At 34.8% G+C, this 24,980-nt stretch overlaps 1 protein-coding gene across 1 annotated transcript in view; it reads right to left on the minus strand.

The window, feature by feature from the left end:
- Nucleotides 1–2,750: 2,750 nt before the first annotated feature.
- Nucleotides 2,751–24,980, minus strand: part of LOC149803268 (ras association domain-containing protein 4-like) — a 155,866-nt gene continuing 133,636 nt past the window's right edge. The window contains exons 8-11 of the mRNA XM_089952926.1: nt 24,635–24,686; nt 17,084–17,250; nt 11,581–11,678; nt 2,751–3,610 (exon numbers count right to left, since the gene is read on the minus strand). Coding sequence (XP_089809052.1) covers nt 3,544–3,610; nt 11,581–11,678; nt 17,084–17,250; nt 24,635–24,686 — 384 coding nt within the window. The 3' untranslated portion in view covers nt 2,751–3,543. The remainder of the gene's footprint in view (nt 3,611–11,580; nt 11,679–17,083; nt 17,251–24,634; nt 24,687–24,980) is intronic.

Genomic DNA, 24,980 nt, shown 5'->3' on the forward strand with positions numbered 1-24,980 from the left:
TAACCAGGCATGTGGCCTCACTTTTGATGCTTTGCCAATGTTAACTGACAAAGAAGTATTCTAGAAGTCAGATTCACTCAGTCACATGCCCTTTAGTATTAGACCTTGCACACAGATTTAAAAATCTTTGCAATTTTTTTGCTACAGCACAAGAAATGGAATCATTAACACAAGTCACATTAGTGAAGGAAAGATGTAAGAAAAAAAGACAATACTCTATGTTTTTGTCAAGCCAGGCTCATTAACTGTGAACATTATGAATTATAAAGAGTAATTAAACATTGCACATCTGAAAAAAAACTCAGTAGATGGAAAAATCCAAAAGAGTATAAAAAGTTGCAGCAAACAAAAAAACATTGATATATTGGCAAAACTACCTATGTGTTTTGTTCCATGTGGGTAGAAAGAATGAGTTTGATCTGGCATAAGAATATGTCAAGGCCATCAGGCTGAGAATTATGTTCCTACGCGTATTGAACAAGTCATTTCCCAAATTCAGAAAAACTACTTATGTTTTTTTATTTATTTATTACATATCCCCTTTTTATTCACACACTCTTTTAAATTTCTTTTAATGTACACTTTTACAAAATGTATTAGGCATTTGGCATTTTATGAAAGATATTGAACTACCCCCAAAGAAAAATCCCAATGTATGTAACACGGGCTAGGCCCAAGTATAAAACTGCATTTGTGTCATTGGTCTGTCTGCAGTGCAGACATGGATTTACTCATTAAAAATGCTGTAAGGGACATGTGAATGGATTTAAACTACAGTCACTGGCAATTGATTTTTTTCTCCTTACTTCTCAAATGGAACGTAGGTTTTAGACCACTAAGTGACCCTTTTTCTTACACTCTACATACTGAAAAGCCACTCATCTCCCAAACAAATTTCTGGGCAAATTTCACAGACTAACAAATATTATATACATTTAATTTTATACAGAAAGCTCATTAATTTATAGTAATTTCAATATCTCTATTTTTATGTTTTTGTTTAATATAAGAAACTACTGAAGCATTGAAATTAAAGTGATAATTTAAGCATATATGTTTAAGAAACTGAAGATTCTGAGTCTTTCTAACATGGTGAATAAAACTTTTATATTCATGTGGATGTATTTTTACCAGTACTCTCCATGTGCTTTGCAGGTTGTACAGTTTTGACTGAGTATTGTATAGTTATGACTTGGAATATTGTACAGTTATGACTCGGAGTGTTATTTTACATGTGAGAATGTACAGATTCTTAAGGATAAATGAAGTCCTTCTTAGAAAATGTAGTGTACTATTGTATTCAATACAAATGAAAATCCAGCACTCAATAAAGTCTGAATACAGTAGCAGTGAAACAAAAATGAAAATGCACAATAGGTTAAAAAGGAAACAAGAATTGTACTGAAAATGTTCCTGCAATGACATTCACTAGGACTTTTAATCCTGGTCATCAATAAATACTTTTAAAAATAAAACTAAGAAAAAATATTTTTAACAGTTACGTCACATAATGGTATAAAGTCGGCATGACATTGTTTGGACTCCAACACAAGGTAGTATTATCAATAGTGATTCTGGGTGAAATCTAAATCTAAAATTGTTGTCATTTATATTATATTTGTAACTGATAATCTTCCTTAATAAAGCCAACTATTCACAGACTTAAAAACACATGAACATTGTAATGCTAATTGACTTGTTAGATAAGGTAATGCGTGTTACTGATCTTCAAACATATTTTTTTCATGAAAGTCAGCATTACACCTTGATATGCAGGGATCTGAATCCTATAAAAAGTATACTCAATTTGAGCCAGATTTATAATACTCATGAACCATTGAATTTACAAGATATTTAGAGCTGCCATTATGCTTGATGTCTCATCACCATAACTGTGCATTTTCTAATTTGACTGACATAATAAAATCAAATAAGTTATGAAATCAATGCCAAGAAATTTATAATGCAATGAGACCTAGCAGAAAATGGCTATCTTCCAGTGAGTAGTCGACTGTTAATATGTCAGGTTTCACAAAACTGACATCACCATAACTGTGTACTTTCTGATTTGACTGACATAATAAAATCAAATAAGTTATGAAATCAATGCCAAGAAATTTATAATGCAATGAGACCTAGCAGAAAATGGCTATCTTCCAGTGAGTAGTCGACTGTTAATATGTCAGGCTTCACAAAACTGACATCACCATAACTGTGCACTTTCTGATTTGACTGACATAATAAAATCAAATAAGTTATGAAATCAATGCCAAGAAATTTATAATGCAATGAGACCTAGCAGAAAATGGCTATCTTCCAGTGAGTAGTCGACTGTTAATATGTCAGGCTTCACAAAACTGACATCACCATAACTGTGTACTTTCTGATTTGACTGACATAATAAAATCAAATAAGTTATGAAATCAATGCCAAGAAATTTATAATGCAATGAGACCTAGCAGAAAATGGCTATCTTCCAGTGAGTAGTCGACTGTTAATATATGTCAGGCTTCACAAAACTGCATAAACTCAAAAGTGCCAGAGAGAGATGCAAGGAGGTAAATCTGAGGACATTAGGTCATGATGATCATTGTGGGTAAACTATGCTGACAAAAAAAACAATGCTGTCCATGTTAGATCAACATCTGACATATAAAGGAAAACAAAGGATTTTCATTTGTGACTCCCAAAAGTGTCTCTTGGAAATAGGTGTCCAAAATAATGTGCCTACTAAGGCTGTTTACTCTCTCTCTCTCTCTCTCTCTCTCTATATATATATATATATACACACACACACACACACATATATATATATACACTGAATAATGCTGGCAATAATAAACTTCTTTAAGTTTTATTACTACAATTTCATGTATATTCATGTATATATATTAAAATATACAAATTTGTGCAGAAAGAATGCAAGAGACACCCTTTATCCACTTTGATAAGGAAACCTTAAAAATATGGCACTGTTAATTTTCTGATAATGTAAATATACCTTTATATAGCTAAAGCAAAGAAAGTGCAAAATATCTTAGGTGATCCTGCCTAGTACCTATTGTTGGAAAGTGAATTTTCGAAGATTTTGCAAAGAAATACTTTGAAAATATCTTTGATCATATTAATCAAGCAATTTATTTTTATCTAGCAGCTGAATTTAATTTTTCTGCCATCTGAAATTAATTTCAAATTGTACTTCCATATCTGGCCACACCAAATCAACAACACATTCCCTTAGGAAAAACTTAGCACTCACTGCAAGTCTTCCTAAAGAACTAGAAATTAATTTTGTGTAGTAACTGGTAGCGATCACTGACATCCTAACTGTTGTGGAATTCAAAGAGAACAACACTGTCATTTCATTACATGATCACAAACCTAAAGGACTGTTAAATCCATTCATTTACGGACACCCATCAGCCACTGTCCACATTATCAATCAGTTGTTGAACAAAAAACACAACATATCACAAGTTAGAACTGTAGAGTGTAAATGATGCCATTGATGTCATTTTAACCATTATGTCACAGCTCTCATCTTCATGCAGACTGGTTCTTTTTCCTTTCCATCATATAATGTTTAAGTTTATTCCTTATTCTTTCATATCTGAAAAGGAAGAAAGTGCAATTAACAACAAATGATTTAATTCTGTTTTCACTGAAAAGTGAAAAAGAGTCATTTCATCTTAAATACAAGTAGAAAGATGACATGAATGTCTAAGCTGATAAGGTATAATTAAAGAATCCTGGACTAAAGATGCACAGGTCAACTTCGCAGTAAAAATGGAACCATTAACTTAGTCAAGAACCATAACCCAGTCAAAGAACAACAACCCAGTCAACTTTGTATTTTACCAACAAAAGATGCAAATAAAACTTGAACTAAGTTTTCTTGATACTGGTCTCAATCTATTATCATATATATATATATATATATATATATATATATATATATATATATATATATATATATATACACACACACATATTCAAAATGTCAGGTCCAACTGCAATCAACAAAGACCCTGATCTACCACCACATAATGCCCCAGTACATCAGCATCTACTGCTTACTTCTAACTACATAAACCCATTTCTGCCCAAGAATTATGTAATGGCAAATTCATGTCTATGCAAGTTACACTTGGAATGGTCTTATTAGAAAGTACATATGGTAAGTCCTTAGAAAGTCCAGAGCAGAAGTGAAATTCATGCTCCAAGAGCAAAGTCTAAGTCAGACATAGGCCATAATTCATTCAAATTTTAATCGATAGATGTCGAATTTAATCTTAATATAAAACCTCATACCAATTTTGATTCCATTTCTTCAATGAGCACACTATGGATTGACAAGATGTTTGATGTATAAATGATTGCATATGGATTAACATGATGGTTTATATATAAATTAACACTGCATATGGACTGACATGATGGATGATATATAAATGAACACAGCATATGGACTGACATGATGGTTGATATATAAATGAAAACTACATATGGACTGACATGATGGATGATACATAAATGAAAACTACATATGGACTGACATGATGGTTGATATATAAATGAAAACTACATATGGACTGACATGATGGTTTATATATAAATTAACACTACATATGGACTGACATGCTGGATGATACATAAATTAACACTACATATGGCCTGACATGTTTGATGATATATAAATGAACACTACATATGGACTGACATGATGGATGATATATAAATGAACACTACATATGGACTGACATGATGGATGATATATAAATGAACACTACATATGGACTGACATGATGGATGATATATAAATTAACACTACATATGGACTGACATGATGGTTGATATATAAATGAACACTACATATGGACTGACATGATGGATGATATATAAATGAACACTACATATGGACTGACATGATGGTTGATATATAAATGAACACTACATATGGACTGACATGATGGTTGATATATAAATGAACACTACATATGGACTGACATGATGGTTTATATATAAATGAACACTGCATATGGACTGACATGATGGATGATATATAAATAAACACTACATATGGACTGACATGATGATTGATACATAAATGAACACTACATATGGACTGACATGATGGTTTATACATAAATGAACACTACATATGGACTGACATGATGGTTTATATATAAATGAACACTGCATATGGACTGACATGATGGTTTATATATAAATTAACACTAACATATGGACTGACATGATGGTTGATATATAAATGAACACTACATATGAACTGACATGATGGTTTATATATAAATTAACACTAACCTATGGACTGACATGTTGGTTGATATATAAATGAACACTACATAAGGACTGACATGATGGTTTATATATAAATTAACACTAACATATGGACTGACATGATGGTTGATATATAAATGAACACTACATATGGACTGACATGATGGTTTATATATAAATTAACACTAACATATGGACTGACATGATGGTTGATATATAAATGAACACTACATATGGACTGACATGATGGTTTATATATAAATTAACACTAACATATGGACTGACATGTTAGTTGATATACAAATGAACACTACATATGGACTGACATGCTGGTTATTTACGAATTAACAATACATATGGACTAACATTATGGTTTCATATTTTTTTAAAACTTCATATGGAGCACTTTAGTGGCTACATCCTGCAAAGGATAAAATTCTTCTGTGAAAATAAATTATACAACTATAAAAATAAGATTTTCCTCTTCAACCATTCTGTAGGTAACAGATGTATTCCAAAAAGGTAAAATGATTAAAATTAATCTTGAACTTAACATGTTAACAGCTATAAATTTAACAGGCAGACCTATACATATCAAGTCATATAGGAAATATATGTTCTATTTATAGTACACTGCACTGTGTGATTTTGGAACATGTATTGCAACTGCCAACATAGGAGAAGACTATGATGTAATGTGTGTGCCTTTCTTAAGGACACAATGAACCTGCCTCCCTGGATGGGTATCAAACCCATGACCATTGGATCAGGAGTCCAATATTCTACCAACTGAGTTACTGTAAAGACGGATGATGGGCAGTATGGATAGTGATATATCACCCTTGTTCCAATACGACAGGCTCATAAAAAAGAATTATCTACTTTTATCTTATCTCTCAATAATAAACTGTAGATCAAATTATTTTAATGGGTGTACATTTTTGTGGTTTTGGTAACAATTATGTACAAGTCAGTACTCAACCTGGCAGAATTAAGAACATGTTCTATTAATTCCACAAATGTTCAGTTGTTGAAACTTCAAATTGCTATGGTACCACGAAATCCATAAAAACTGGTATAAAATATAGCAAATTCACTGTATTTAATGCTCATCCCTCCATACATAGCAATCATGCCATTATCCAATCGCAGATTCACTGTACTTCATGTTCATCACTCTGTAAATTGCAAACATGACAGTATACAAAATCAAATTCACTATACTTCATGTTCATCACTCTGTATATAGTAATCATGACAGTACACAAAAGCAAATTCACTGTTCCTAATGCTCATTACTCAGTATATTGCAAACATGACTTTACAAAATCAAATTCACTGTACTTTATGTTCATCACTCTGTATGTAGCAATCATGACAGTATACAAAAATTCACTGTTCCTAATGCTCATTACTCTGTATATTGCAAACACGACTTTACAAAATCAAATTCACTGTACTTCATGTTCATCACTCTGTATACTGCAAACATGACAGTATCCAATAGCAAATTCAGTGTACTTAATGGTCATCACTCCATATATAGCAAACATGACAGTATCCAATAGCAAATTCACTGTACTTCATGCTCATCCTCCATATATAGCAATCATGACAGTATTCAACAGCAAATTCACTATACTTCATGCTCAACACTCCATATATAGCAATCATGACAGTATCCAATAGCAAATTCACTGTACTTCATGCTCAACATTCCATATATAGCAAACATGACAGTTTCCAAAGGCAAATTCACTGTATTTAAATGGTCATCCCTCCATATATAGCAATCATGACATTATCCAATAGCAAATTCAGTGTACTTAATGCACATACCTCCATATATAGCAATCATGACAGTATCCAATAGCAAATTCACTTTACTTCATGGTCATCCCTCTCTATAGAGCAAACATGACAGTATCCAATATCAAATTCACTGTATTTAATGCACATCCTTCTGTATATATCAATCACGACAGTGTCCAATGTCAAATTCACTGTACTTAAATGCTCATCCCTCTGTATATAGCAATCATAACAGTATCCAATGGCAAATTCACTGTACTTAATGCTCATCAATCTGTATATAGCAATCATGACAGTATCCAATGGCAAATTCACTGTACTTAATGCTCATCCTCCAGTAATCATGACAGTATTCGACAGCAAATTCACTGTACTTAATGCTCATCACTCTGTATACTGTAATCAAGACAATGTACAACATCACATTCACTGTACTTAATGCTCATCACTCTGTATATTGCAAACATGACATTATCCAATAGCAAATTCACTGTACTTAATGGTATTCACTATGTATTTTGTAATCATGACAATGTACAGTAAGCACATTCACTGTAATTCATGTTCTTCACTCTGTATATTGCAATCATGCCAATATTCAATCCTTAGTTCCTCAAAACCATTAGACTTTTCACAACAACTTTTGAAGCATTTCAAATTCTTCAGGTCATCTATATACGAATATAAATATACTTACCAAATTCAATTGCCTACAAGGTAAATACATTTCAACATAACTCTGTGTGATTTAGATTTTTTAATGTAGCTTTAACAATATTTCAGTCATATTGCTATGATGTCTGCAGTGTGGCAGTTTATAGTGATGTCTAGCACTGGGACATCATGCTGCAGACATGTAGCATGATGTCCCACCCAGTCACATTATCCTGACACCAGGCCGACCAGTCCTAACACTAACTTCTTAATGCTGAGCGCCAAGCGAGGCAGCTGTTAGTACCATTTTTGTAAGTCTTTGATATGACTTGGCCAGGGATCGAACCCATGACTTCCCGCATCCGAGGCAGATGCTCTAACCACTAGGCCACAGGAGTGGTGTCAAAATAACTATGTTCAGAAAGTTTGACTGAAAAGTTTCAAGTACAAAAAAAGAAAACTTACACAAATGTTATTATTACATATAGATTGTGAAAACCTACATATGGACAGAAACAGTGTGACTCCACTGTAACACACTTTGTTATAATACAAACTGAGATATAACATTACTCTGGTGCAGCAAATTTCATATACATGTATTTTTCTTGTACACTAAAAAATTTGTTTCTTCTTGAAGGTATGAAAAATAATGTGTAAAAAGTTTATCACTTTGAGGAAGAGATTGCATATGAGTTCTAATATAAGATCATCTTGGCATGGCTCCTGAAATTTCATATATGTGTACTTTCCTCCTACACAAAAAATTTCTTTCTTGTTAAAGTACAAAATATAACAGTTAAAATGTTTATTCAGGAACCATGCTGGGCTTTGCCAATGTTGCATTATTGGTTACAAAATATACCATCAAGCAATTTTTTGTGTGCCAACTTTGTTGCCTGTTTAAACTTGCATATACAATCTTGGGTTTGGAGTCAAGAAATTCATAGCATATACAATCTTGGGTTTGGAGTCAAGAAATTCAAAGGAAGCCACAAACTTGGATACAAAATGCACTGGAATCTATCTATTGTTTCATAAGCAAATCCTCTGTTCATATTGACAAACCATCTTAACTGCAAATTTTTATGCCATAATCTGCTTATGCAGACACTTGGCCTATCAACCTCCAAAGGCAGGGACTGGAATGGCTACAACTGACCATATGATGGATAATTCTTTTTTTTTTAAATGTACACAGAAAAAAATAGTTTTCCTGAAACTTTAAAGAAAATTGATTACCTTTGAAGCAACAATTTTTCTGTATAAATACTAAGCAACTGAAAACAAATTTCAGTCTCAATGTTCTACAATTATTTGATGTTGCAACCATAATACCAGAAGGGCATTTATTTAGTCCCCCAAAGTTACAGAGGTGGCTTCAATAACACAAACATCCTTCATCAAGGCAAGCCAACAACAATTTTCAATAAAAACAAAGCAACTTTTTATCAAATAAGGTCAGTGCCAAACTTAAATAAAAGCAATGGAATCTGATGGATTGTTGCATTTTCCAAAGTGACTGGAACATGTCTATTGTGCCAAGAAAGTTTCCTTTTTTGCAGGAAAAAGTTTATGCTTATGATTGCTACTCAAGGCAGCATAAAATGCAAATTAAAATTCCAGTCTTTTGAAACCATAGATATCTGGCCATCAAGCTAACTGAAGATGGGCATCTCACAAAGATGTTTGATAACCATTTTAATTTGTTCACGTGTTTTCGTTTCCCTATGAATAGATTCATTCCTGGGTTTGCATTGGCAAGTTGAAAGCTATCTACAGCTGACCAAAATCTAGGACAATTAAAGTACATGTACATGTAACATGAAAACAACTATATCCGTGTACTAATTGGGACAATGAAAATCATAGCGAATTGTTTAGAGACATGTTTTATTGACAAATGGATATAGTTCAAACGAGGACGATCAATTTTTTAAAGCATGTCTTATTTGTGTTTTCTGATGGGATGTGACTGATACATGAATTTTATAACATGTGATAAATACTATTTATATATTTTTTTCTCCGTTAACTTTACACTGTCAGAATCGTTCAATATTTTACGATACTGCACACCTTCATATTGCACAAATGCGCAGGACACGTGTGCCCAACACTGTATTGGGAACTACTTTGTAAACAAATCATGTACTCTCGTGTAGCAGACGCTTTACGTTTTGGTTGATTAAATTTGTTTCTGAATGAACTAAATCAGATGTTTCATGGACTGCCACATACCAACTATTTTGCTACATTCTGTGTTAACTTTTTTGATACAATGTTTTGGATTTTGGCGATAGATGCCAGATTTAATAAAACTGCTTGGTACCTACAATTAACATGCCAGTTATAAAGGCAAAAAACTGTCTCCTTTAGCTGGTAATAAGAATGGCAAAAAATATACTTACAGTTTTACATTCTGAATTTCCTCAAAATGTACTTTCTTAGTTCTGCAAATCCGAATTACATGAGCCATGTCATGAGTTCTCAAGCTTGATTACACATTTCAAAATTGTACTGTAATTTTGGCTATATAAGTATATTCCAAGTGCAATTACATCCTCCTTACTGATCTCAAACTGAAAAAAAACACATTAAATTCAACAGCGTCTTCTTGTTGTTGTTGTTGTAGGGTTTAATGGCATTTTTCAGCACAAGACAGGCTATACATGGCGGTCAGTATTAATGATGGAGGAAGAACCCGGGAAAACCCCAGAAAGAACCACCAACCCATGAGAAGCTACTGGTAAGCTTTCTCACATACCAACATAGAGCGTCTCTCTTTGATAATTGCAATTGGAACACTTATATTTTTCCCACATTATGATTTCAAATAGTCAATGACAGAGCAAACACACTTGCAGATGTAAACAAGCCTCTTTTGCGCTGCTTCAGTCCGGTGTATTTCATGTACAATTTGCACAGATGAATCCAGTCCATAATCACAAAATTTCATAGAATCGACATAAATACCAAAATCTATTCATTCCAGATCAAATGGAAAACTTGTTGCAATGCACAGTCATACACAATATGACTACAAATGTCAATTTTAAGTAGACAAAAATGCCATTTTCTTTCGAAACTTATGTCTAGCACGAGACAAGATCAAATTTATCCGGGCGGAGTTATGCATGAATTAATAATGTTGTTGTTGTGCAATGATGAATCTGCGCTTGTGTATTGAGTTTGGAATACGGCATACATTCATTTATGTTGTTTCTTGTAGTGTATTTTGTTTATATAATTAAGCCATAGGTAGAATAAGAAAATGAGCATATAATAAAAAGGTTACTGCATTTGTATGGGAAAATATGAACTCGTTTTGTTGGATGGATATATTACACTCCCAAGGTCATGCAGTATTCCATAAAAACAAACCTGTTCATATTTTCCCAAACAAATGCAGTAATCTATAAAGTACTACACAAATGTAAGCTGTCAACATGTAAGTGTATTTCAGACTAGTTCTGTTTTCATTTAGTCAAAAGCATGCATTTTTGCATCCACTTTTATTACCCCACCCAACCCCAGTCATTTTTGGTACATGCATAATTTTTTTCAGCTAACTGACTTGATTGGTTATAACACGATTTGGTACATAACATGGTCAGGTTCTATGGACCACAACCATCATGTTATAGCAGGGTCACACTGTACCTACTAATGTTCACAGGTCTAGGTCAAATGGTTTTATCATGATTTTCCTAACACACTAGCCAGGATGAATGGATAGACAGACAAGACAAAAATCATGATGCCCCTTGTTGCATTTGCAGCTGGGGCATATAAATATAAGATAAAACATACTTTTTTCGTATCTTGTGTGCATCCCGTAGTTCATCATCAGCAAATTTCACTAACAAGCCTCGTAAAACAGGTTCTGGTAACAACACTAGCTGTTCAACCTATGTACAAAAAAAAAAAGAACAGGCAACAAGACATTTTATGATCACAGAATGAAGGTCATGGCTACCTGATAAATATTCTTTGATGCAGGTTATGGTCAACAAAAATTCCAGATGTAGTAACCATTCTGTAGTTAAATGTAATTAAGCTCATGCAACTGCAATTTTACAGCATTTATCAATTCACAAAGTAAATATATATTATAATGCTAGACTGATATAGAAGCAAGCAAATAAAAATATTATGAAGTCAAACAGACCAGATGTCAAAATGATGTATAACAAGGCAATGACCATCTTTGCCAGCCAATGTTCACATACGATAACCCTGTATACACCTTGGCATATTGAGCATGTATTTCTGTGCTTCAGGTCTAAGAATTTCTTTGGATGCAGCAGCAAAGCCATATGGACTGAAAAATAAGCAATTTCACTCAAATACACCTGTAATGACTTTCCTCTGGTACACAGTCATACTTTCAATGTTAAACTTCCAAAGTGTCCTTTTTAGATCAATTGCCCCCAACATTTTAGGCCAATGTACGCTGCTGGTTAGCTGGCATTACATACTAAGGGAGGCAACTCATGAAATCCAATAGATGTCACTAGGACAAAGCACAAATATATCTGTTCGATCTGCCAAGGTGTAGATAGGGTTATCACACTGGAACCTTGGCTAACAAAGATGGGCAATAACCTGGCCATGACCATAATTTAAGTCACAGAATGAATTGTCTTACTTCACAATTGTCTTACTTCATAATAAGACATTCCAAACTTCAACAAAATCCATTATGGGTATAAGCAAATACCATATATACATCCTTATAAGTAGAGTCCAACTGCAAACTGCATAGACCCAGCTTTGCCATTGCATAATGTGCTGACAGATCTGGGTCTTTACCATTTGTCAGGAGTAATCAGTATAATCAACTTAGACCCTGATCAGCTGGTGCATTATGGAATGGTACCATATTTTAAAAAATTTTGTACACGAAAAAATAATTATATGTAAAATAAATAATTATCATTTTGTGGTAATGACTGTGTACGAAAAATAAAGGGATCATACCTGGACAAGGCCTGCAGAACACACGACACTCGACAACCTAACGTACAAAACTAATGTACAAATTCTGTCTCATTCTGCTCTCAAATCAAGAATCTGGGGGTTGTTATGAGAGAGAGAGAGAGAGAGAGAGAGAGAATAATCTTTATTGTTCAGTTACCTATCAGTTGTGTTATTCCTTATGTAAACACTACAAGGGCACTATTATATTCCATTGGCAATTAAAACCTGAATCAATAAATTATTTTGATTGTAATTATGAGATCCAGTGTCACTGTGCCACATGGCTATGCAGAGGTAATATAAATGCTAATTAAATATGCTTTACCTTTAGCTTGGTCTTTTCCAGTAAATACTGGATTGAAGACCAGATTCACCTCTACAGATCAAATTAAGGAGGCTCTACATAGGGAAATGAGGCTACCCATGGGGTATTGAAAATGTGCACGACAAGCCCATTAGCTCAAGAACAGTATTAATCTCCTGATACTTGTTCTGAAGCCAGTTGAAAAAAAAATGGCAAGCAAATTTAAGAGAGAGAGAGAACAACAAAGCAACATGTATAAAAAATATTTTTGTATTTATAAACACAGCATGTTATTTTCAAGGATATAATTTGTGATCCAACGTTGGACGAATGCACAAAACAAATGCAAAAACAAGATGCAATGAAACATTCATAATTTTCAAGAGTTTTACAAGTCTTCCAGCTCAAGACCCTCAAACATTCATTCTTCTCCAATGGAGCTGCATTGTCACTCCCTATGTAGTGGTCCTCTCTACCATTTATTACGTTTGAAAGGCCAGTAACTTTGAAGCTACTGATTATCATGTCCTTTTTATTTCTTCACTGGCTTCAAAAATCCAGTCAATCATCTGCTGCTTTGAAGGGGTTGGAATTTTTTTGGTTGCCTCTACACCAGCGTCTGTGGTTGCAATGTTTTTGGAAGCCTGATCCTTCATGTATGTTGACCATTTCTTCCGCAGCAATCCCTTCAAAGGCTTATTTAGATATACATCCAGTGACTGTAGTTTACTTGTACATCCACAAGGGATTGCTGCCATTGTTGTTCTGGATTTTCTCATGGAGTTTTTTACTCCATCAGTCAAATGGCCACAGAATGAATCCAACTCTAGGAAAGAAGGTGCGCACGTCGTGTGTATTTTCCAAACTTCATCAATATAATCCAACATTAGGTGTTCATCCATCCATGCTTTTTGTTGAACTTTCACAGAAATTCCCTTTGGGATTTTTAGATTTTTTAAGTTTCTTTTTCTCCGAAAGATTATCATGGGTGGCAACAAGTCACCAGATGCCAGGCATGTCAAAACACAAGTGGCGCTTGTCATTACTGGTACCTCTAATATGCACCTCTCTCGTTCTGACTTTCTCAATTATCTTCCCTGGAACCAAGTCAAAATATACTAGTGTTTCATACATATTTCCAATTAAATGTTCATCAAAATTCCTCATCCTCCTGCAGCCTTCTTACATATCTGGTAAAGCAGTCTATTTTTTCCTCTAGGTCTCGAGGTAGTTTTTGAGATATTGAAGTTCTACATCTCAGTGCAAGTCCATTTTGCTTGAAAAATCCATCAACCCATCCTCTTGAGCCCTGAAACTTTAGATTTTTCTCCTGAATAACTTCAGTAGCATAATTTTGTAACACCTCAATTGTTACAGGTATGTGATGGTTCCGCATACAGAGTAACCAAGACAAAATTTCCTGATCCTTCTCATGCAAATATGTCAAGGGTCGGCCGGCACCTGGGATAGATCCTTTCTTTGTCCTTTGAATATTTTTAGAAAAATCCATTTTCATCCGGCTTGATAAAGTACATGGTGTAAGGTGATACTTTGCAGCTATGGGTCTAATTTCACATAGTTTTGCCACCTCAACAATTCTTATTTTATCGTTAATGTCCCATTTCTTATACTTTCCTCTTACTGGTGACTTTGCAGTACCAGGCAACTGGCTTATATCCCTCATATCTTGGCTGTAGTCCTCTTACTGGTGACTTTGCAGTACTGAGGAAACTGGCTTATATCCCTCATATCTTTGCTGTAGTCCAGCTTGTCTACTGCAGGTTCAGGAAATTTTTCAGCAACAATGGGCACCTTTTCAGTAGCATCTTTTGGTATGATGGCACTAGGTGGTGTAAATAGGTGGTGGTGGGATAAAAGTCTCTCCCTTTGGCAGGGGTTTGAAGAAACTTAATAATGAAGACATGCCCATGCACGAACAGACCAAGATCTCTGAAGATATTAACTACGGTATATATAAATCGTACTCACGGAGTCAATGACTTTTGCATTTATGACTAAAACTAGCTGGTTTTTTTTATAGCTTTTACTGCATTACTATATTGAGACAATAAGATTAATTGCCCAATGGTCTGTGGTCTTTGCATCTTCCTGTAGTGAGATATTATTTTTACTGGATAAATAAACTCAAATGGCTTCTGAACTCATTTTCAAATGTGTGCATTTCTTTGTTACACTGACTGACATAATCAATAGCACTCATTAACGATGTTGTTTAGCTGTTAATGAATAGCAGTATATATTGTAATGACAACAAAGGAACAAATACATCAATCATTATATTTTCTCGCTGATACAAAAGACAAAGAAGGGCAATAAAATGAATGTGAATAGATTCTAAGTTAACAAAATGGTTGCGCTTTCCGAGTAAGCTGAGCAAAGGGCTTTCTACACACTTATAATTGGTGAATATGTTTTTAGGTTTTATTTCTTTTTCATTATTAGATGCTCAGATACACATTTATGTGAAGATAACAGATAATTCGGGTTTGTGTTTCACTGAGGAAACAAATATTTATATTTCTCATATGGGATTATACCATATATACTCGGCAAAGAATAAATTGGTCGTTTTGCATATATAAGTGATACATGAGCATTTTTTCTGATGCTGTTTGAAACGTGATGCAAACAAAAACTTAAAACTATGTAGTGAAATACAATAATAAAGGAAAGAAATTATCAATGACCTACATGCATGATTATAAATGACGATTGTTATATTGCGTGAATCTCCCATTTCACTATTCAATGCCGCAGTTAAGAACATGCCCAAAGTTAGTCACTACTCATAACTTGCTTAGCAAAATAATACCCTGGTCATTTGATGTACTTAAATCAAACTTTGGTATATTTTTTAATCCATTTGAACTGGGAACCAATCTTCAATTTTAACAAAATGAAATAAAAATAACAGATAAAAAAATTCAACTAAAACAATGATTTTATCTCTTATTCCTAGCTGTAAAATTTAAACGGCCGTACTTTTTTTGATCACTTTGGCAAAAGTATATCTTCACAGTAGATCGTTTTATGTACGAAAAAATAGGATGCCCGAAAAAATATTAAATTTTGTGTACGAAAAAATATGATAGAATTATTATTTTTATGGCTAGATGGTGTACGAAAAATTAAAGGGTACTAAAAATAACACGAAATACGGTAGATCAGGATCAATACTGTTTGCAGTTGGACAAAACTTATAAGCAAACATATATGGTAACAAAATCTTAAACGCATAGAATACCGTATCTCATGTGTTCCACTGTGTCATAAACCCAAAAGACATGAAAAGTTGCTAGTGCAATACGTCCCTGTAGCCTGTGTTTGCCCCTGGTGAGTAGAATCCTCTAAGATGAATATATCTATCAGGTTTCTATAACTGTATTTACAAAAGTGTCAGAGAAAAACTGTGATAAGCACAAGAACTAAAAAGTTATCACTGGAACATAAAAGGAAGGTCAGTGCCTACTTTTGTCAGTGATGAATAGTATACTGTAAGATGAATACAGGTCAGTGACCTATTTTTTTCCAGTGGTGAGGTGCACACTGTAATAGAATACAGTAGCTTACTTTTGCCAGTGGTGAATAGTATATTCTAACATGAATGCAGGTCAGTGACCTATTTTATCCAATGGCAAGAAGCATACTGCAAGATGAATACAGGTCAGTTACCTATTTTTTCCACGGTGAGTAGTATACTGTTTGATAAATACATCGAGTTTTATGTATGTAGATATAAGAGTTTCAAAGAATTAAATGAAAACACTCAACTATGAAGCCAACGATGATGACAATGCTGACAATAATTGGAAAAGTGATCCTTATGTCTAGCCTATGCTTTAGTGGTAAGACAGTAAAAGTGATGCTGAGGAAGCCACCACTGTTACCATTATTGGAAAGTGATTTTTATGTCTTGTTTCAGTGGTAAGACAGAAAAAGTGATGCTGAGGAAGCCACCACTGTTACCATTATTGGAAAGAGATCTTTATGTCATGTTTAATTACATACCTCCTCTGGGAGAGGGGTCTCATCTGGAGTGTGATCTGGAATGGCAGATGGGGGAAATATAGGAGGGGCATCCTTCCTGTCACGTATAAATATCTTGGCTGAATCTGATGGCCCCAAAGACAGCCTCTCTAACAATGGAATGTCTTTCATGTTTAATGTTCGTTCACCTTTAAAAAAAAGAAAGAGATTGACAATAGGACACTAATGCAAACTGTAGATCTGAAAATAAAGAAAAACAGTTACTAATTTAGTGTGTGTGATTTAGATTTTTAATGTAGTTTTAAGAATTTTTCAGTATATCACTATAATGTCTGCAGTGTGGCAGATTATAGTGATGTCTGGCACTGGGGCATCATGCTGAAGACATGTAGAATGATGTCCCATCCAGTCATACTATTCTGCCATCAGACTGACCAGTCCTAACACTAACCTCTTAATGCTGAGCACCTAGCAAGGCAACTGTAAGTACCATTTTTATAAGTCTTTGGTATGACTTGGCCAGGGTTCAAATCCGCATCTACGATACCTTGCTAGTGTCTGCATAGAGGACTATTATATACAGGATAGGCATACAAGGTGACATTCATTGGTACTCTTGTAAGAATTATTGCAGTTTTTAACAGGATGGAAAATATGACAGAATTATGTGATTGAAACAGCTGTAGTTTTAAGTATTTTGTTGTAAAACTAGTACATGTTATGGTCATCATCAGAAGGTATGCATGTTACATGTATGCGGCATGATGCCCCAGTGTAGACATCAATATAAATTGCCACAATACAGACATCATAGCGATATGACTGAAATTATTTTAAAGATACATTAAAAATCCATATCACACACACACACACACACACACACACACACAGAGGAAGAACTCAAGTTAATGTGTAGAAACCATTTTGCTCCTTTCAGTCAGTGACCTTGATGTCTGACCCTGAATACCAAAGGTTTTTTTTCTTAACCCAATTGCAATAATCCACAAAGTCTGGTAACTGTAGATGGTGGAGAACTGGAGTTATTGTGTAGAAACCATTTTTCTCTTTCCAGTAATGATGACTTTGACCGTTCTAATTTTGATTCTAAAATCAGTAGGCATATTCCTTACTCCATGAACCAGACATCCAAAGTTTTGTAACTGTATATGGTGACAAATGTGAGTAACTGTGTGGAAACTATTTCTCTATATTCAGTCAGAGTGACTTTGACCTTTCACCTTTTGACCCCCAAATCAAACGAATTCTTCCTATTCCCAAGTACAAGCCACCCACAAAGTATGGTAATTGTGAATGGAGGACAATGGCAGAAATTAAGCTGGTAACAGACAGATAGTTGGGCAACACATCATAATGTAACACACTTCACCATGATGCTGCCAGGAATCAGCTGGAAGCAGGGAGGACCCTACTTGTCTTCTGAAAAAAAGGATTCGGGAAAATGATAAGTGGTTCCAATTTTAATCTTAACAAGTGAATACATGCCATTCCTTCATTCATTCCATATACCTAGTAAAAATTACATTACATCAAGGCCAGAGAAGGAATTGTTTATAAAGCACTTTCATTATACTGGTTCTCTGGAATAAAATGGCATTCTCAGTGATCAAAGGTAGGCTCCTATCATTTCTTCGTTTCATAATGCAATGTCTCAAATTTTATGACAATGAAACAGTTCTAGAAAATATAAATACCTCTTGCTTTTTCTGCTTATAAATCTTTTTCACAGATAATTTTTGTCAAAACATTAGTGTCATGCTAAATTCAACACATTGTACTCTATATACTGCTTATCTTATACATAAATGAAGGCCTCAAGACAGATTAGTTCTGTCACGAATCTTCTCCATATGAAGTTATTGTTATTATTATTATTATTATTACTATGAAATTATTATTGATATATAACAATTATTTCTGACATAACTGGTGAGCAACTCACTTAAGAATTCGAGGGCCTAATCTAGACTGGCCCCACACATCCGGGCTATCCAATTCTTTGAGCTCTGATGGCGAAGGCACCAGTTTCATTTAAGACCAACTTGATATTATCTTAATTCCATGTTGATATGACCAATTCAGGATGAGTAACAATATCAAGATTTTTAAGTCTGGCATCATTTTTGTTTAGGACCAACTACCCATCAAAAGAAGTCTTTATTGTCTAAACATCATGTCAATACCATAATCCATTCAGGAGGTATAGTGATAACATTTTCAAAATGAACGGAATGGTGGCCATATTGGATGTCAGATCAGCACTATTTTCATTTAGAACTGACTAGAGATCATAAGAAGTCTTTGTGGGAAAGCCCAAGTAAATATGACACCCACTCCAAAGAAGTAGTGTAAACAAAATTTTGAAGATGGCTACTGTGGTGGCCATACTGGCAGTGGGAAGAACACCATTTTCATTTGGACCAACTCGACATGATAGGAAATCTTTTAGTGAAAATGCCACATCAGTATGACCATCCATTCGGGAAGACTAGTGATAAAAGATTTTCAAAATGCAGCAATATTAGATGTCATAGGGTGACATTTTTATTTAGGACCAACTAAACATCATTAGAAGTCTTTTAGTGAAAACCGATTTTTATAGAACCATTAATTAAGGATGCATTGCAATAACACCTTTGTGACCATACTGGGGGTCCCAGGGGCACCATTTTCATTTAGAACAAACCAGAGAACATACAAATTATATTAGGAAATACTGCTAGTCAATATGACCATCTGTTCAGAGTAGTTGCAATAAGATTTTCAAGATGGTTGACATGGCAGTGATCTTAAATATATGCAGGGTACTATTTTCATACAAGATCAATGTGACATTGGGATGAATGAGTATGGAAAGTTTTATGGCAGTCCTTCCAGTTGCTTAAAAGCAGCAATTACCAAACTGTGTTAATGGCCAAGGGACAAAGGTCATCCCATAAATTATTCTGGTCCGTGTTAAGAAGAGCTAATGATCCCCTGGCATGGATCACTAATTTCTATTAAGATCTATATTTCTGAATACAATGCATTTGAGATATGATTTGTTTACATTTTCCACTGGAAATTTTTACATGGATGTCCAGTGGGTTGTCCAAGGGGCAACAAATTTAGGACCAATTCAGGATGAATAGCAATAATCAGATTTTCAAGATTGACACTTTTATCTAATCAGTTCCTCCCTGATCAAACAAAAGAAGTGTTTAATTTGCATACTTTGAGCAGCCACTGTTGATGTACTCCAGTGACCACTAATGGTTGATGACTGTAGAAGGGAGGTGACCATTAAATACAGGGCATTTTTATCAGAAATTTGACAGGTGGGAAAAGAGAATGGTCAGTGACCATGTGACTGTTAACACAGGTAATAATAATAATAATAATAATAATAATAATGTTGTTGTTGTTGTGGGGTTTAACACAATTTTTCAGCACACGATAGGCTATGCAAGGCGGCCAGTATTAATGGTGGAGGAAGAACCCGGGAAAACCCCAGGAAGAACCACCGACCCACGAGAAGCTACTGGCAAGCTTTCTTACATACCCACATTGGCCAAATCCTAGGCTTGAACCCATGCAGACAGGTGAGATGGCAGTGATCCGTAACAGAGAGTGACCACTTGGCCGCTCGTGGCCCCAATAGTAATAATAATAATAATAATAATAATGACTTTATTTAAAGAGTGTAACACAATTAGCTAAGAATGAATCTACCCTGAGGCCCTCAGGTGACCATTAGGAAAGGTTTGCCTGTATGTATACTTTAATGTGTCGGTATCATATAAATAAACTTATTAACTTTACCTCATAGAGCATAGTTACAAAGTGTAGCGCACTATAAATAGAACACCTGTTACCTATTCAACTCCATACACATAGGCCTGCCTGTTAACTGTTAAGCAATGTAGTGTATGTTACGTTTAACAGCAATTTGAACCATTTTACATTTCTGGTACACATCTATTACGTGTGGAAAAATTTAAGAGTAAAGTCCGATTGTTATAGCTGTGTAATTATTTGTCATGGAAGAATTTTTTATGTGCTTTAAAATCTTGAGAGAACTCGTTCACCGTCAAGTCATTGAGGCCACGTGACCAACCATAGCTGCCATTTCTCATACTCAAAATGTACAAGTTTTTCGTCTGCATCTACATTACTAAGTCATCTGAATTTGATAATTTATGAAAAAACTAATTGCTGCCTACATCAATATCAGAGCCTTTATCTAAGTTATTTAATCTTTCATTGGTGTAATTCTAATCGTGAAAACTTTGTAAGTACTGAATGAAATCTGTGACCGCCATTTTGGAGAGTGGAGATTACGACCCAGTTACTTTAAATAGCAGATATCGACCAGAGCATAAACAGTGACCATGTGATCTGATGTAATTGTCATTCGCAGAAATGAATGTAGTATCCAATAGGGGTTTTTCCCCAAAGGTGGCGCTACGAAAACCAGTTAAATGGCCAATGTTTACAGCAGGCGTCAAAAGGCGCTTTTATGCGAAAAGAGTAGAGGCATCAAAAGGCGCTTCCATGTGAATGGAGTAGAGGCGTCCAAAGACACTTGCATGAGGTAATGGGTTAATGTACAGATAAAAGTGTCTAAATTAGCCATTCTTCATATTATAAGTAGTGTTATCAAGTAGTGTTATCAAACGAGAAGAGATTTTCTGTGACATTTAAGTACCTGACATATTGTTAAACACTTTAAATTCATGGGGTTCCTATATTTGTGGTTTTTGTGGGTGAGCTAGACCACAAATTTAAAGTCACAATGAAAAATATAAACCAAGCTGACACCAGTCACATGCAAATAGAAAGGCATCACCTGCTTCTTTCTTCGTTTCAATGTAATGGCTATCTATAATGCTAAGAATCTGAAATATACATTTAGGATGACTACACGAATGACAAGGAACACTGAAGAGGATTGATTACAACTGAATTAAATGCAACATTCCATGAACATGAAAACTCATGTTAGATTGTAATGACTCTACCTGATGTTGTTGTTGTTGTTGTTGTTGTAGGGTTTAACGCCATTTTTCAGCATAAGATTGGCTATACATGGCGGCCAGTGTCAATGGTGGAGGAAAGGACCACGGACCCACAAGAAGCTACTGGCAAGCTTTCTGACATACCCACATTGGCCAAACCTGTGACTCAAACCCATGCAGACAGAGGTGAGATGTCAGTGATCTGTAACGGAGAGTGCTTTAGACCACTCTGCCACTCAGAGCCCCTTGACCTGATGTAAAGTAATAAATGCAGATCTACTTATTGTCTGTGTCCTTCTTTATTTCCCAAAGCACACAAAATTCCCATTTATAAATACTACATTTTTCTGCATATCAAGTAACTGCTAAATAAACAACCAGCAGATTAGTCCCACTTTCTCCAAGTGCATTTCAATCAGGTCTCTAGCAAGTGCTACTTTGTCATGTGTGCAGATCGTCACTTTTCAAGAATTGGCTTAAGGGCAAATATTTTCAGGTCAACAAAGACATGATCTGACTGTACATCTCCAATTCATTTAACTGACCAACTGCCTATGTTGAATACCACTCATGAAATCTGAACACCAACAAACAAATCCTGAATACCAATAAACATGAAATCTGAACACCAACTCATGAAATATGAACATCAATATATGAAATCTGAATACCATCACACATGAAATCTGAATGCCAACACACATGAAATCTGAACACCAACACTCATGAAATCTGAACATCAACACACATGAAATCTGAACACCACTCATGAATTCATAATTTGTAACAGCTCCTTCAGCACCAGTCACCACAATGTGTGTGTATTAATAACACTGTAATTCAACCAAATTTTATAGATCCAATTCTAAATAAGGTCAGGTCATCCAGGAAAAAGGAGTTCAAATGGAGAAGTTTTGACAGTTTTATCAGGTTTACAGTCATTGTCTTTCAGAACTTTATGCTTTACTAGTGTTGTTTAAGAACACCCAATAACCTAATTACTTCCAATTACAATAGTGGTATGTGTTAGCTCAGATATGTTGTTGTTGTTGTTGTTGTGGGGTTTAACGCCATTTTTCAGCACATGATAGGCTATGCATGGTGGCCAGTATTAATGGTGGAGGAAGAACCCGGGAAAACCCTGGGAAGAACCACCAACCCATGAGAAGCTATTGGCAAGCTTTCTCACATACCCACATTAGCTGAATCCTAGACTCAAACCCACACAGACAGAGGTGAGATGGCAGTGATCCATAATGGAGAGCACTTTAGTCCACTCTGCCACTCAGGGCCCCTGCTCAGATATGTATGGATAAAGAAGTTTGCATTTTCTTGAAGATTTCAAAAGATGTTAGCAATGAGTAATTTAATCAACTTAATTACTGCAGTAAGGATAAAACCTGTCTGCTTGCAAATGCATATAAATGAATGCTGTTACAATCTATTACAGAGACATCACTGCATATTGTTTTTGTGAATGATAGATTCATTAGATTTAGGTACCCACAAAAAGAATATTTACCCCAACCCCCCCCAAAAATTTGATACCCATGAAAATAAAGCTTTTTAAACACACCATCAAAAGCCCAGATAAAACACAATTCTGTGTATGATAAATCCTGTGCCAACAACATAAATAATGCTGTGTTTTTCAAAACATAACATTAGAAACATTTCATAACAGACCATGATTATTAATTATTTCAAGCAAGAAGCTGGCCATGACCTGCATGTCAAGGAAAATAAATATGTTAACACTGATCTAACTGTAGGTATGGAAAGCTGTACAGATAAGTATGCATACAGAATGATTGCTGTGACCTGAATGTGTTGTATGGACAATTGTACAGATGAACACAGATGAACATGGATATAGAGTGATTACATGTGTGTGTGTGATTTGGATTTTTAACGTAGCTTTAACAAGTTTTCAGTCATATCACTATGATGTCTGCAGTGTGGCAGTTTATAGTGATGTCAAGCACTGGGGCATCAAACCGCAGACATGCAGCATGATGTCCCACCCAGTAACATTATCCTGACACCAGACTGACCATTCCTAACACTAACCTCTTAATGCTGAGCGCCAAGCGAAGCAGCTGTTAGTACCATTTTTAGAAGTCTTTGGTATGACTCAGCCAGTAATTGAACCCACAACCTCCTGCATCCAAGGCAGACGCTCTAACCACTAGGCTACCAGAGCAGTCAAACATGCATACAGAGTGACTGCTGTGACCTGAATGTGGGGTATGGAAAGCTGTACAGATGAATATGCATACAGAGTGATTGCTGTGTCCTGAATGTTGGGTATGGAAAGCTGCACAGATGAACATGCATATAGAGTGATTGCTATGACCTGAACTGGAGTATAGACAGTTGTACAGCCGAACACACATATAGTGTGACTGCTGTGTCAAGTTTTTGCTAAGACAGGATCAACAAAAATACTTCAAGGCAACATTTTCATATTAAAGTGCAATGGACTATGATAAATTCAAGCTTGGTCATCATGTTTTTTCTTTGGTAATCTGAACCTGAAATTTTTGTATGTTCTTACCTTCTCTTTCAGTAATGATATAGAGGTTGTATTCATTAGGTTCATTTTCCACCTAAAAATTGAAAGAAAAAGTTGAACTTTACTGAAAAATAAATGCATATTTTCCCCATGAGTGCTACAAATAGGAAATATAATTATGCAATTAATAATAATATTTCAACAGTCAGTTTCATGAAGTGAATGAAAAATAATTTGGATACCTTTTTCCTAAAAAGTGCTGGTGCTGCATAAAATTAATGAAAAAATTTCCTAATTTTTTAAAAAAGATACAGACACACCAAAATGATGCTTTTTTGGTTTGGTGTCTGGTGTTTTACAGCACAACAAAACAAGAAGGTTCAAGTTA

This window comes from Sinohyriopsis cumingii, chromosome 3 (genome assembly GCF_028554795.1).
Source record: "Sinohyriopsis cumingii isolate HCF-2022 chromosome 3, ASM2855479v2, whole genome shotgun sequence".
Taxonomy (NCBI): domain Eukaryota; kingdom Metazoa; phylum Mollusca; class Bivalvia; order Unionida; family Unionidae; genus Sinohyriopsis; species Sinohyriopsis cumingii.